This window comes from Theropithecus gelada, chromosome 15 (genome assembly GCF_003255815.1).
Source record: "Theropithecus gelada isolate Dixy chromosome 15, Tgel_1.0, whole genome shotgun sequence".
Taxonomy (NCBI): domain Eukaryota; kingdom Metazoa; phylum Chordata; class Mammalia; order Primates; family Cercopithecidae; genus Theropithecus; species Theropithecus gelada.
In genome coordinates, this window is record NC_037683.1 from 43700317 (window position 1) to 43715969 (window position 15653).

A 15653-nucleotide genomic window follows, 5' to 3' on the forward strand; every position below is an offset into this window, starting at 1 on the left:
ACTGGCCATCCACCCCACAAGCAGGGACCATTATTACTCTTCTTGCCATCCCTATTTTACAGAGGAGGACATTGAGGCCACCGGAGGCCCTGATTTTCCCAAGGTCACACAGCCCGGGAGGAGCAGAGCTGGGCATCAAGACCATGTGCTCCACCTCACACTCTTGGGGCATGCTCCTGGGCCTTCCTCAAGGAGGGCATCAGAGCCATCTCTCTGTCTCCATGCTTGGGTCAGGGGTCAGGGGTCAGAGGGTGTGGCTAGTGTAGCCGCAGGCTAGGCAGTGAGGAAGGGAGGTCTTGGGAAAGGAGGAGGGGCCTTTTAAGCTCTCAGAGCTCACTCTTCCTGCCACACCCCCATCCCTCCTCCCAACGATGGTCGTACCACTCACTTGAATGAGCTTCGGCAAAGCAACTGCTTGAACAGAGTTCTGGAAAAATGCAGGTGGAGTCCCACAGACGTCACTCACCTAGCTCCTTGTTCATGGAGTTGAGGGAAGAATGCCACTCAGTCAGCTGAGTTTTGCTGTAATTGGGGGGCAGGAGGTCACTGGGAAGGAAGATACGGCAAGTAAGTCACACAGGAACAAAAGTTTACTAACCAAAATGGGTAGCATCTTCAAGAAACATAGCTCCAGAAAATCGTCGATTTAAATACTGAAGAACAAAGGGAACTGCTGGGGATTTCCTGGTGTTCGAACATGACCCGGTTGAAAGGTCTTTTAATTAACAAATTCTAAGTAACAAACTTGTTACTTAGAAAAGAAAAGAACATAATTTTTCCAGTGGAAAAAACAAACTGTTCCCATCCCTTGACCAAGGAAGCCTCCTTCTGGGACTTAATCTGAGATGGCATTATAGAATGCATGTAAAGTTTATGTATTAAGATGTTCACTTAACAATGCTGTTCATAAACACACATGATGATTAAAAAACCTTCACATCAACAGTAGAAAACTGTCTAAATAAAATACAGCAAATCCTCTTCTGAAGTCTTTAAATATAGTGTCATAAAAAAGAATGAGATCATGGCCTTTGCAGCAGCATGGATGGAGCTGGAGGCTGTTCTCCTACATGAACTGACACAGGAACAGGAAACCAAATACCGCAGGTTCTCACAAGTGGGAGCTAAACTTTGAATATATATGGGCATAAAGAAGAAAACAGACACCAGGGCCTACTTGAGGGTGGAGGGTGGAAGGAGGGAGAGGATGGAGAAGCTACCTATATTTTATTATGCTTATTACCTGGGTGACAGAATAATCTGTACACCAAAACCCCACAACACGCGATTTGCCTAGGTAACAAACCTGCACATGTACCCCTGAATCTAAAATAATAGTTGAGAAAAAGATACCAAATTCTTTTTTAAATTTTTGTTTTTAAGTTCCAGGGTACATGTGCAGGATGTGCAGGTTTGTTACATAGGTAAACGTGTGCCACGGTGATTTCCTGCACCTATTAACCCATCACCTAAGTATTAAGCCCAGCATGCATTAGCTATTTTTCCTAATGCGCTCCTTCCCCCTACCTCACCCCCAACAGGCCCCGGTGTGTGTTGTTCCCTTCCCTGTGTCCATGTGTTCTCATCATTCAGCCCCCACTTTTAAGTGAGAACACGCGGCATTTGGTTTTTTGTTCCTGTGTTAGTTTGCTGAGGATAATGGCTTCCAGCTCCATCCATGACCCTACAAAGGACATGATCTCATTTTTTAATGGTTGCATCGTATTTCATGGCGTATATGTACCACATTTTCTTTATCTGATTAGACATCTAAGTTAAAAAAAAATAGTGTGGCAGATTAAAAAATGGTCAGCTCCCTCCCATGGGGGAGGTAGAGTCTATTTCTCCAGTCCTGTAATCTGGGTGTGGCTATGTAACTGGCCTTAGCCAATGGGACATTAGCAAATACAACCTAGCAGAGGCTTGGGAAGGGCTGTGCATGGATTTGTCCTCTCCTGCTGCAGGGACCTTCTGCCACCCGCTGTGTGTAGGATCCCAGGTTGGCCTCCTGGAAGCTAAGAAAGTATATAGAGAGAGGACCCAGCTGACCCAGCAGAGACTCCAGACACACAGGTGAGGCCATCCTAGACCTTCCAGCCCTGACCAAGCCAGCCCACACAGGGGGAACCACCCAGCTGACTTACAGAATTATGAAAAACTAGACATGATTGTTGTTTAAAGACGCTAAAAATTGGATGATGTTTAACGGTGTGGAAGAGGTGTATTGCTAGAGGGATCATATGATTTATTGTCTAAACCAGGACATTTTTGACAGTGAAAGAGGTCACTATGAATGATTATGCCAGAACAAGATGTGTGACCCAGTATGGTCTTGGGCAAACAGGGATTCAGGTAACCCTACTCATAAATGGACAGTAAAGAGCAAAAGGTAGGTACAAGAGTATGCATAGCACTATCTCAACTCTAAGCATTACACTAAATGTAATGTGGTCTCCTGGAACAGAAGAAGGACACCAGTGGAAAAACAGGTGAAATGCAGATGAAATCTGGTGTTTAGTTAACAGAAATGCATCAAAATGAATTTGTCACTTTTGATGAATGTCCAGTGGCATACAGAATGGCAGCATTAAGGGAAACTGGGTGAAGAGCTAGGGTTAGGAATTCTGTGTGCTATCTTTGTAACTTTTCTAGAAATTGAACATAACTCCAAAATACAAATTTTATTTTTTGAAAAAAAAATTTTTTAAATCATATGCACATATACTTACTGGGGCCAAGAAAACTCATGGGAATTCTCCCAGGTGTTTGGATACCTCCCTGTCAAGGCCTTGGGGAATGTTAGCTAGACTTTCCCCTCTGCCATCACTACCACACGCTCCCAGCAGACCCTGTGTTTGAGTAGCAAGGATCCCCGCCAAGTTTCTGGAGATTAGGGGGTTGCAGAAGAAGGGCCTAAAACTGTGGGCCAGGATGGTGTGTGGGATCCCCACACTGCCCTATGAGGCAGTCCCCTTGGGACAGCTCCTCGAGCTTGATTAGAAGGCTCTTCACTGCCTGACAGATCAGGGAGGAAGAGAGGGTCATCTACACAGTGGGTTTTCTGGGTGCTATCAAGGCCCCAAGACCCAGCCTTCTCTACTGATGTTCACTTGAATCTATGACCAAGGTTTTGCAACTTTACCTTTAGACCTGTGTGCTCCAGCCTTGTGTTCACAGGACACACTTCTGGATGCCAGAATTGTGTCCTGACCTCACCTCTCTACATACTTCCACTGCAAAGGAGTTTCGTGGTCCTGCCAACACCCACTCTCCCCCTGATTTGCAGAGTTGTCCCACCTTCCTCCAGGCCAGGTCTAATGGCCTCCCCGCTCCCCCTGCAGACACTGCCATTGCACAGTGTCTCCAAGCTGTGGCCAGAAACGTCTATGGGTACATTTTTTTCTCCTTGTGTTTGATCCTGTCCCTCTCTTCCATTCAGACAGGTGACCAACCAATCCACATTGACATCCTGTGAGAGGGATGTGGCAGGGCAGCCCAGAAATGTTTCTGGCTTTCATTCTCAAAAGCCTAATTTCTTGGGAGAGTCTAGTGCATTGGTGAGAAGCTGCTTGTGGCAGCAGGCTGAGAGCCCAGGGGACCAGGTATTTCCTCAACCCCTATACAAAGAGGCTGTGGGGGAAACGCAAACAGAGCAGGACAGGCAGCTGCCTGGCAGTGGCAGCCTGGATTCTGCTTCCTGGTGGCACTATGGGAGCATCTGCAAGACCTAGGGCCCTGGAGAGAAACCACTGCCTGTGCCTGAAGACTCAGGGGCTCAGAGCAGCCTCCTTGAGGAGGTTGCTATGTCCACTTGTCTGGAGGCAGTAGGAGCCCAGTGGCATTCGGGTGAACTATAACTGAGAACCAGACATCCCAACAGCAGCCCTGGCATTGCATGAAATTCTAGAACTTTGCCTCAAGGGATATGACTCCCAGAAAGACCAAGTTCTATCCAACTTAAAGAACAGGGGCTCAGAGTCAGAAATAAGTTGAATTATAGAAAAGAACACAAGTACTTTCCCTGTTCTGAGATGTGTATCCATCTTGTTAATTTTACACCTGGATCAAAATGTAACTGTACAAAATGTCAAACACAAGGAGAAAAACTGGGCCGGGTGCAGTGGCACACACCTGTAATCCCAGCACTTTGGGAGACCGAAGTGGGTGGATTGCTTGAGCTCAGGAGTTCGAGGCCACCCTGGCCAACATGAAGAAAGCCCACGTCTACTAAAACTTCAAAAATTAACTGGGCATGGTGGCTTATGGCTGTAGTCCCAGTTACTCTGGAGGCTGAGATGGGAGGATCGCTTAAGCCAGGAGGTAGAGGTTACAGTGAGTCGAGAGTGCACCACTGCACTCCAGCCTAGGCAACGGAGTGAGACCCTGTCTCAAAAAAAGACGTTAACTGTCCATGGGGTAGGAGGTGCCTGCCTAGGGGCAGGCCCTCTAGCTCAAGCCATGTGGAGCCTTACTAGTCTTTTACATCCTAGGAGAAGTTAGGACCTGGGGGTGCGGAGATGAGAAGAATCTGTGTCCCAGGTTACTAGAGAGCATTTCCACAACACACGGCACCTCCACTTTGCAGTACCAGGCAAGCTCCATCCTGCTTCTGAGAGTGGAGGCTACAAACTCCCTGGACAGTGGATTCTAGGATCTACAACACTCAGTGGGCACCCCACTGAATAGCTTTCTCATGAAACTGAAATCAGGGCTGGGTGGACCCACATCTGAGGAGAGCTTCCACAGCCTCTGACAGGTGCCTCCAGCCTCCAGTGTCAGATGCCTGATACACACCTCCAAACTGCAAAGCTCATGGAGCCACTCCGCTCCCCAGTGCCCTCAGAAAAAGGTCCAAACCCCTCCACCTGGCCACAGGTCCTGCGTGCTCTGATCTGTGCCTCCTCCTCCCTCACCCCCGTTCATTGCTTCTTTCAAGCTGTTTGGCAGCTACACCAAGCTTCTTCCTGCAGCAAATGGGCCATGCCCTTTCTTGTGAGTGGGGCTGAAATGGCCTAGGCGGCCAGCCCAGAGAGCTGGCAGTTGGCCTACTTAGTCTGAAGGATGTCTTGGGGGACAGGTTGTAGGCCACTTCTGCCTCCCCCACTGAACCCCAAGAAGCACCCCTCCCGGGCCACCCCTCCTGCCCATACCAGATGGTGCAGAGGTGCTTCAGCCGCCTTTGCTGCAGGACGTTCTGGGTCTTCAGCATGACCTCTAGCTCCTTCACCACAGCCAGGGGAGTATGGATACTCTCACTGGCCATGAACTCACTGGTGATCAGACATTTTGGCGCCATAAAGGGGAGAGAAGGAGCAGGGCAGGAGTGAGAGAGGGAAGAGAACCATGGTGAGAGCATTCAGAGCCCCAGCACTCCTTCCCTAACACCACCCCAGCCCCTTCCTCCCCAGCTTTTGCCTCTCCTCTAGGACCCTAAAGAAAGGAGAGGGAGAGGGTGGGAGGGAGAAATGGGGGAGGGAGAAATGGAGGAAAGAATGGAGGGACAGTCAGGTCAGTGGAGCTCTGGCACCAACAGCATGAGACCAGCAGGCTCAGATTTGGTGGGCTCCTGACCGCCTCCTGCCTGCTCTGTAACTTTGGTCAAGTCCTTCTCCTACTCTGAGCCGCAGTTCCTTCTTCTGTAAAATGGAACTCATGATGGTGCCTTTCTCATTGGCACTTGTGCGCACTCAGTAAAATGATGCAAGCAAGGCCCCTAGCACTGTGCTTGGCTCATGGGAAATGCCCAGTAAACGGCAGCCATTGCTATCACTGTTGATGATGTTTGGCATTTATAACAGCTTCCCAGTGCCAGGCCCAGATAGGCACTTTCCATGCAGTATCTGGTTGGATCGCTGAAACTCTATCACAGGTCCGTTAGGATGCCTGTTTTGCATAGGAAGAGACAGATTCCGAATGTTCAAGGGCTTGGTCAAGGTCACATGGAAAGGCAAGACGGAGGTAGGCCTTCGTACACTTTTCCTTCATCCACAGCAAAAGTGCCCCTTGGCAGAGGAAGCATGGAGAAGGGACTTCTTTTCACGCCCCTCCATGGGAGGGAGGAAACACGCTCCCCAAGGGAGGGAAGTGCTTGCCTGAAGGATGTCCATTCGTTCACGCCCAGTGTCCACAGGGTTATGAGTGATAACAAAGAGTGGAAATTATACAGATAATTGGATGAATGTTTTCCAGCTGTATGGAGCTCAGAGAATGGTCATGAAGCAAGGTTCATGAATAAAATATGGGCCGGGCGCGGTGGCTCAAGCCTGTAATCCCAGCACTTTGGGAGGCCGAGACGGGCGGATCATGAGGTCAGGAGATCGAGACCATCCTGGCTAACACGGTGAAACCCCGTCTCTATTAAGAAATACAAAAAACTAGCCGGGCGAGGTGGCGGGCGCCTGTAGTCCCAGCTACTCGGGAGGCTGAGGCCGGAGAATGGCGTGAACCCGGGAGGCGGAGCTTGCAGTGAGCTGAGATCCGGCCACTGCACTCCAGCCTGGGCGACAGAGCGAGACTCCGTCTCAAAAAAAAAAAAAAAAAAAAAAAAAAAGAATAAAATATGAAACCGCATATACTGTATGGATCTAAAAGAGCCTGGGAAAATTATATCAAAATATTTGCTGTGCTTCTCACTGTGGGGAGAGATTAGTGGTGATTTTTAATTTATTCTTTATACCTTTATCTATTTTTAACTTTAAAAAGAGCAGAGAGAAACAGCAGCATTTTTAAGTAATGGCAAAAAGTGAGGGAGAATGCCAGCCCTAGCCTCTGCCAGCCCCTGGTGGGCTGGAGAAGGAGCTGTGTGTGGTGTGGGTGGCGCTGACCTGAAACTCTGCAGCAGGGCCTCCTTCTTGAGATCCTTCCAGGTGTCCACCAAGCCCTGCCAGCGGTGGCGGCTGTCCAGCTCCTGCTGCAGGGTGGACTCCATCAGGTTGACGAACAGCTGGGCGAGGGCCTTCCGGTTGCCCAGCAGGGCATAGTTCATGACCTGTCGTCACAGATGGACAGGGCTCTAGACAGGACAGGGTCTCTCTTGGGTCAGGGTGAGTCTCAGTTAGAGAGGAGCAGTGGGAGGCTGGAGAGGGGAGGTGCAGGCTGAGGGTTGAGTGCGGTGGTTGCAGGGCCTGAGGGGGACTGAGGGGTCAGTGGGCACTCAAGGAAGCTTCCTGGCACTGAGTAGCCATGGACCAGGGTCTTCCTTGAAGGTTTAACCATAGACCCTGACTGCATGAGCTTCATAGCAGCTCCAAGGTCACTTCAGACGTTTGTTAAAGAAGGTGAAAGGAGGTAGGCACTCAGTGAGCTCTAAGTGTTTACTCTTTTTTATAAATTTCTTCCAAAAGCAGAGTGCTTGTGCCATCAGGGACAAGCCACATATGCTTGTTAGGAGAACCGAGACCCAATGGCAAGATGAGGCCAGAGCTAGAACATTCTTCAGCAGTCCTCCCATGGCTTCTCAATTGGGCACCCTTGGCATGGGCATGGGGATGATCCTCCATTGCATGGCACTGTTTTGCCCTTTAGCATCCTTGCCCCTGCTTAGATGGGAGTAACTTCCCCCATCCTCCCTGGTTCCAAATGCCTCCACACATTTCCCAAAGCCCTCCAGGGAGGTGGCAGTATGCTGGGGCAGTGGGTGAGAACCCTGCCAAGCTCAGAGGCTAGAAATTCCAGTAATGCTTTTCAGTGGAGCCTGAGGCTTGATATCAGCTGTACTTCCTAGCTGGGTGGCACTGGCAAGTATTTCCTCAACCTACAGATCCGCAGCCATAAAATGGGGTTCATGCTATTTATAGCATAGGGATTTTGTGACAATAAATGAGAAAAACACAGGTAGAGCAAGTAGCAAATGCAAGTTGTAATAATGAGTGAAGCATAGGGAAGGGAAGCAGTGAAACACATCCGGGACACTGAAATCCTTGACTCTCCTATTGGATAAAATGTGCACAACTTAGGTGCCCTCCCTGATCTCAGAAGACAGCTACCACAGCTGGACCCTCTTCTATTATCCTCCCAACAAGTCCTGACAGGTATTACAGGCAGTCCCCAACTTACGATGGCTTGACATGATTCTTCAACTTTATGATGGGTTTATGAAGGTGTTAAATGCATTTTTGACTTTCTATACTTTTTACTTATGATGAGTATATTGGGATATGACCCTATCGTAAGTGGAGGAACATCTATATTATCTTCATTTAATGACTCAGCAAGCTGCAGGCTCAGGGGCTGAGTCATTTCGGAAGCTTCCACATCTGGACAGTGGAGAAGGTCTGTGCTCACTCCTTGCCTGTGCTTTATCTGGGTCGCCACGGTGCTGATGTGGGCTGGACCCATCTGTGATTCTAAACACCATCCTCTTTTCAGCCTACTGTGTTGCCAGGAGGCCTCTTATCCAGCAAGCTCAGCTCACTGCACAAGACCAGGAAACCCACAATGTGCCTTTGGGCAGCCAAAAGAGGAGTCCTCTCTCGCAGCAGAGGAGTCAGACTTTGCTCTGACTTTGGAGACATCATGAACAACCTTGAATTTTGTGCTTTCCACCCCAAGGAAAGCGGCCAGGGGGAGGGGTGCTGGGGGCACCGACAGGGGAAAGCAGTGGGGACAGAGCCAAGAGGCAGGCTCAGCAATGGGCACAGACCACGGGTAGGAAGAGAGGCAAGAAGGGGCAGAAAAGCACAGCAGGCAGAGCAGGTCACTCGAAGGTGGAAACCACCCTGAGACCACCGTAGTCCCCCAACGATGACTCTATAGTGTAGCGCCTATTGCATTGCACACAGTTGCTGAGACATGACCTAGTAGGTGCTCAGTAACATCGCCAGCGCTCCAGACGATAGCCCTATATTAGGTATGCCTGGTTCAAGATGTCAGGGAAATATGAAATGTACTTTAGAAAGATCTCAATTGAAAAATGCTTACAATAGCAAGGACTCTGCTTCTCTACCTAAGAGACCCACCTGGGCCCCTTAGAAACGTAATAGATGAGAAGCCCACCATTCCCGAGACACCAGACACCAGGTTCGGGGTGTCCCAGGTTCCTGGTCCTGCCCCTTCTCCCATGGGCTGATCCCTGCACAGGAAAACCACTCACCATGGCTTCTTTATTTATCAGCTTGTACACATCGGGCCGCATGAGGTATGAAGTTTTCTCTATGACTTCAGCATATTTCTTCAACACACCTTTTAGCTAGAAATGACAAGGTACCATACTTAATGACTCATTTCCTGGAGAACTAAAAGGAAACAGAAGGATGCCTAATAAACCTGGCAAGTGACAATCACCACAGAGCCCACCTGCAGCTGACTTACTTTATTGACTCGAGAGAACTCCAGCGAGTGCAGGGCCTCATCCAGCTCCTTAATCTCCTGCTTCTGGAGCAGGAACCGCCTGGCCACCTTATCCCACAGCTCTAGCAGGGCCTATGCAGAGAAGTCTGGGTCAGGTTAGGAGCCGGTGGGAGGAAGGGAAGAAGCAGGACCCGGGTGGGGCAGGCCCAGCCATGAAGGGACCCCTACTTGGATGGTGTAGTCCTCAAGGTTGGTGTCGTTTTCCACCTTTAGGAAGAGACGGTTCATTTCTTCATCAGACTCGGTCAGCTTCTTCAAAAAAAGTCCCGCTGTGTCCACAATGAGGGCTTCCATTTCCTGCAACAGGCCAGGGGGATGATGGCCACAGCATCAGAACCCCCAGGAAGGAGAGAGCCTTCCTGTCATAGGCGAAGTGCCAGGCATGGTCCCATCTCAAAAATGATGATCGTTGCCTAGACCTAAGGAGTCGAGGCTCGCTAGTCAGCTCACAGCCATGCCACACACTCTGCACTGAGCCCTCCTTCTTGGCTCATTTGATCCTCATCACAGTCTTCAAATTGGCTGCTGACATCGGGCCTAGCCTACGGTTGGCACTCAACAAATATTCATTAAAGAAGTGGCCAAATGAAAGAATGCCAAGTTTACTTCAGATGAGGAAACTGAGGCTCAGGTAGATGGCTTCACCAAAGGAGCTCAAGGGTGAAAGCAGACCTGGCATCTAGTTGGGAACGTATGAAGAAACATGGCTGGAGAGCCTGTTCTTGGTGCTTTGGGCACAGAGCCAGCTCCAGGAATCCAGGGCAGGGCAACACAGGTCAGAGAAGACTCAGGGAGAAGGGGACAAGTGGAAATCTGGGGCTCAGGGCAATCCAGAAGGGCAAAGGCTGGTCTCATTTAGGGAACATTCCAGACACCAGTGTGTCTGGAGATGAGGTCTCCAGAGAGGAATGAGAGCTGAATGGGGGGCAGTCCATAAGAGCCCAGCAGAGCCGGGCTGTCAGCGGGGGGTGTGCCATTCTGCCCTTCATCAGAAGGACTGAGCAGGGAGGCCAAAGGCTAGGTTTGGTGTCAGACCTGGAGAGCAGTTCTGACTTGGGCCCTTATGCACCAAGTCAGGTGAGATTCTCTGGGCCTCACTGCAAAAGGATAATAACAGCACATGACCTGTAGCGCTTTTCCAAGAACTACCGGGAGCTGTGCTCACAAACACTCATAACGAGCCACTCAGGCACTAGGAGACAGTTCCATGTCTGTCTAAGGCTCTGTGAGCCCCTGAGGACCTCTGCTGGAGAGGGGAAGGGAGGCTGGGAGCCATGACACACCCGCCTTTGGAATGGCACAGGAAAGGAAGAGGAGGGAGAGGGAGGATTCTCACCTTTCCAACCTGCGCAATCTCCTCCTCAAAGCTGGCCAGAGCGCCCTCGTAGCTCCTCCTCTTGTGTTCTGCTCGCCTTTGAAAGGTGCTGGTGCTTATCTTCTCAGGAACTGTGGAGCAACAACAGAGGTGATGAGGCTGCCTTCAGAGCTCTCAGGCAAAGGCAGCACAGGCAGGCAGCCCCTGCACACCGAGGCCCGACTCAGAAGGTAGACCCAAGAGCCAGGTCAGGGTGGCAGAGGCTTAAGGAAAAAGAGAAAAGATGACAGTGATTCCTGAGTGCTAGAGGGACTGAGGCCTCAGATGTACAGTTAAAAGCTGAAAAATCTCCTAAATAGTATGCACAGAATGTTTTTTTAAAAAAAAGTTCTATGGAAGCAAATACATACAGAAATGATAGCTACCAACACTTCCATAGTACTTCCTGCATAGTGGGTATTGTTCAAACTCAGCTAGTCTTCACGCTGAGGCCATGAGGTGGTTTCCATTCCTAGCCTCGCTTCACAAGTGAGGAAACTCAGTCATGGCAGGTTGAAGAACCAAGCTGGCCAGCAGCTGAGCAGGGATCTGGGCCACTTGCTTCCAAGTCTATGCTCCTGCCACATGCTCTGCTGTCCCCTTTATCCAGGTGGGAAGCCGGATGCCACATGGGTTAACCAGGGGTGGGTTGGGGTGGGGGCTGGTGACTCTTCGGAGAAGAAGAGGTGTCATTGTGAAGGGGAAGGTTTTACTTTCTCTTTCTCTCCTTCCTTTGTTTGTCTTCAGTGAACATGCATTTTTTTTAATCATAAAGAAAAAAGGTTTTTATATTAGGATAAGGTCAAACTAGGACAATGTGGTAGGAAGGAAGAAAATGCAGATGAGAAATACTGTTGGGAACCTGCAAGAAAGCGCGTGGCATCCTTTAGTCACCTGGTTTTCATCAGTAACTGCCCTCCATGCAGGCAGCTCCCCTCCTCCCCCAGCTCCCTGCACAGGTGAGGACTCTCGGGTGAGATGCTCAGGGAGAATGCCCTTCAGGTGACTGAGCTGAGGAACACAGTGGGAGCTCAGGGCCTTCCTCAGAGGAGTTGCCAGGAGACGTCCCCACCTCCTGCCCAGGTCTTGCCCTGGCCCAGGACAGGCCTGCCTTGAGGCTGAATGGAGGCTCACCCATAGTGTCCATGAGACCCCGCACTTCTCGGGCAGCGATGGTGCTCTCACTCTCTCGGGCTTTTTCTCTCTTGGCTCTTTCCTTTTCCCTGAGACACAAGCAGAGAAGAGTGAACTCCCAATGCCATCCATGGCAGCTCTGGCACATAAGGGCACCAAGGGGTGATTCTCCAGAGGGCCTGTGGGCAGCAGCAATGGACCAGGCACACCCCAATTCCAGAGAGCCCTGAGGCAGTGCCCAGGTTCCCAACAAACGCCGCTTGGGGTCCCCTGCCAGCAGACACTGTGGGTCCCTAGGTGAGAGGTTGGGTTCCTGCCTTCAGGGAGCCTGCTCTGGCTCTGGTGGTCAAGTGTGGATGATGAGCCTGAGACACTTCCCACCTGGGGAAATTGAGGATCAGAAGGGGTATGAGCAGCCCAGTAAAGCCAGATCATGCTAGCTCTTGGCATGCATCCTTATTTGCTCCTTCAGCAACCCATCCTATGATGTACTTGAGGTAACCCTATTTTCCGGAAAGGGGGAAGGGGCTTATAGGAACCACAGAATGCAACAGAGAGGAGACTCCAAGATCCATCCTTGTGACACTAAGGCCCATGGAATTTTGGTGAGGGAGGAGACAGCTGGGGTTCCAGGAGGAACTATTTCAACAGGGAGGACCAGCGGGGTGGATGTGACGTCAGCTTTGGAATTGGCATCTGTGAATGCCCTGTCCATGGGGCAAGGACCACAGAAATCCCGCAGCTCCCAGTGACTGCTGCCATTCCTTGGGCCCCCCATATGTCCAACACTTTCCAGCCAACTTCTCATTTAGTGCAGACCTAGCAGCGAGGAAGTTGCTGGGCCTGGGCTGCAGCTGCTGGGGCCCAGGCCAATCTTCTAGAGAAAGGTCTTTCAGACCCTGTCATTCTAAATGCTCCTGGACCAAGGCAGCCCTGTAGGAGCTGAGATGATGACCCCTGCTGTCAACTCTGGCTTCTTAGTCACTTGCTCCAGGGACTTGGGGCTTGGTTTATACCAGTGGTGGTTTACCCCCTGGCCTGGGCTGGTGTCCATCCACCCAGGGATCTGCCCTGGGTAATGAGCATATAGGTGGACTGTCCTTGGCTGGCTGACTCTTCAAACATCTGCACCCTTTGCTTTGATGCCTGAGGGAGACAGGGTGCCCTGGCTCTGCCACTCATGTGTTCGGCCCAGTCTGGCCTCTGCTAGCCCTGCAGAGTGTCTAGAGGGAGCTGAGCCTGATGGGTAGTTCCTCTAGATTCCCACCTGGGGCATCAGGCTCCCTGTAACCCTGGACCCCCACCTGGGGCATCAGGCAGGGTGACATGGGCTAGAGAACGCTGATCTCGAGTCTGGGCTTGGGTGGGCCAGTGGATTTTTCCATCTGTTGGGAGTTAAGAGCATGAGGGTCAGAAACTTTGGGGGTGGCTTTCCTGGGAAAATTCAAAGGCCAGGTCAGGGCAGAGAACTGTACTCATCAAGGGGTCTGTCCCTGCCCCAAAGAGGATGAAAGGAACCACCAAGACAGGCAGAGGAGGCCTGCTTTCTATCCCAGAGTCCCAGGCCCAGCAAGGGTTGATGGCTTGTGTAGAACTCAAAGTGCCTAAGGGAAGCCCCACGCCTGCTCCATTCTCTCAAGAACCCTGGGAAGAAGATCTGTTTCTTCCTTTCCCCATAGCTGAGAGTCAGAGCTCAGCGAACTGAAGTGGCATGCTTAGGAACCGCTGAACCTGGAAGTTCACAAGAAACTGCTGATCTCCATGCCTGACCCCACCTGCTCTCATCTCAGGGAACTGCATTTCTGCTGTTCACCCAGCACTCAGGCCAGAGACCAAGGGCTCTCAGGAGCTCTCTGCTCCCCTCCAATTCATCACTAGGTATCATGGGTTCTGCCTCCAAGAGACACCCGAGGCCCATCGCTGCTTTCCCTCTCACAGCCACCAGTAAGGTTATGAGGACAGCTGCAGTGTCCTGTGCCCTGGCCTTCCTGCCTCTTCTTGAAGCCCCCCACATTCTGCACAGAGCTGCCTGAGGGACTTCAAAACTGCAAATCAGCCGCTCACTGAAGTAAAGTTCAGAATACTGACTGTGGCCTGAGCGGCTGCTCCCAGCCTCATCTCCTGCCCTCTCTCAGGGTCCACTTACCTTCAGCCTTCTGGAGGGGGCCAAGACCACCTTTCTCAGAGCCTTGTCCCCATACTGCACCCTCTGGTTTCAGGTGATCCCTTTCCTCAGAGAGCTTTCCCGGCCCCCATCCCATAGCCCCTGTCCCCTTAGTTAGAGCTTTTCTGCCATTGGGGGGATGTGCTTATTTATTTACTTTCGAGTTCTCAAGTTTCATAAGGGTGGGATCCCCACACCCAGTGCCTGGCCCTAGGCACTTAATCAATAATGATTGTGGGAGTGGGGGAATAGGGGCAAGAGAAGCAAACCACCCTGCAAGGTAGGTATTAACCTCCCTGCTTTAGGGGTGGTACTTGAGACTTCACTCCTACAGGCTACTCATCTTGTGCCAGCTCTTTTTGAGTGTTTGAAGGTTCAGGTACCCTAGTGCATGGGGGTGAGGCATGGACAGCAGGACCTACCTGTGGAGAACAGGGTTTTCCATGATCCAGTTGTTGGGGAGGCTGTGCATCCACTTCTGCTGTCGAGGAGACATCACCTCCCCTTCAGGAGTCTCCACCTTCTTCATCATGGGTATCCTGCCACTCTTCAGGGTCACAGAATGCTCTGCAGCCCGCTTCCTGGTGGCCGCCAGGGAGTGGACCAGCTGCACCTGAATCCAGGGAGGACCAGGGATGGGGGAGTGGTCAGAGCTGCTGACTCCCCAGCACTCTCAGGCTGATGGTGGCTGTCTAGAAAGACATCCAGAGAGCTGTACAGAAAGGCACTTTTCAGGGAGGCCTTGAACCCCAGGGCATATCCCTACAGCAGAGCTCTCCTCCCAGTAACAGTCACCCAGCCACTTCAACGAAGGCCTCTTTTTAAGAACCTTAAATGAAGATTAAGATGAACATCTCAGCCTTTTTTATAATCACAAGAAATTGGAAAAACAGAACTGACAAATAATAGGGATTGGCTGAGTAAACATGGTATGTCCGTTTGATGGAATGTTAGGCATTTGTTAAAGATGAGACCCACAAAGAATTTTTTATAACCTCAGGAAATGCTTAGGAGACGATATATTGTTAAACATATCACTTAAACACACAAATTAAAAATTATAACCAAAATTATACAGTATGATCTCAAAATTTAAAATGCATAGGAAAAGGCCCTGGAGGAAATATGCCAAGAGTTAAGAATGGCCTTAGAGAGAGCAGGATCGTGTGAGTGATGTAATTGTTTTTTGGTTTCTTTATACTTTTATAATTTCCAGAGGTTTTACAGAGAATTATTTAGGGCTCAAATTAGGAACGCAGATCCCTTTTAAATAAGCAGTACAGAACTTCAAAGGAAGGATTCGGGTCTGTGTGTTTCTGTTAAGATCTTGTTTTGTCTATACAGTGCTTCAGAGAAGACAAGGCGATTGCAATAACCTACACTGTTGTCAAGAGGGCTTCACTTTAATACAGTTATGGGAGTCCTAGATCAACAAGCGGGCAGCCACTCAGCACGGTGAAATACATGGGTGCCCACAGGCATAGAAAAGGGTCTGTGAGATACTGTGACGGAGAAAAAGCAAATTTCAAAACACTAGCACAGAATGAAGCCTATTTTTTAAATACAAAAATTAGACATGTTCTTATGCATGGGAAAAAGAGAGGTCACCCAGTGGTTCCATCCAGGCTCTTTCTCAGTAATTTACATTTAAAA

At 50.3% G+C, this 15653-nt stretch overlaps 1 protein-coding gene across 1 annotated transcript in view; it reads right to left on the bottom strand.

Moving 5' to 3' along the window:
• Window positions 1-15653, bottom strand: part of CCDC180 (coiled-coil domain containing 180) — an 85752-nt gene that overhangs the window by 52947 nt on the left and 17152 nt on the right. The window contains 9 exon segments of the mRNA XM_025359439.1: window positions 467-546; window positions 5151-5270; window positions 6825-6988; window positions 9092-9187; window positions 9310-9420; window positions 9517-9645; window positions 10685-10794; window positions 11837-11925; window positions 14423-14613. Coding sequence (XP_025215224.1) covers window positions 467-546; window positions 5151-5270; window positions 6825-6988; window positions 9092-9187; window positions 9310-9420; window positions 9517-9645; window positions 10685-10794; window positions 11837-11925; window positions 14423-14613 — 1090 coding nt within the window.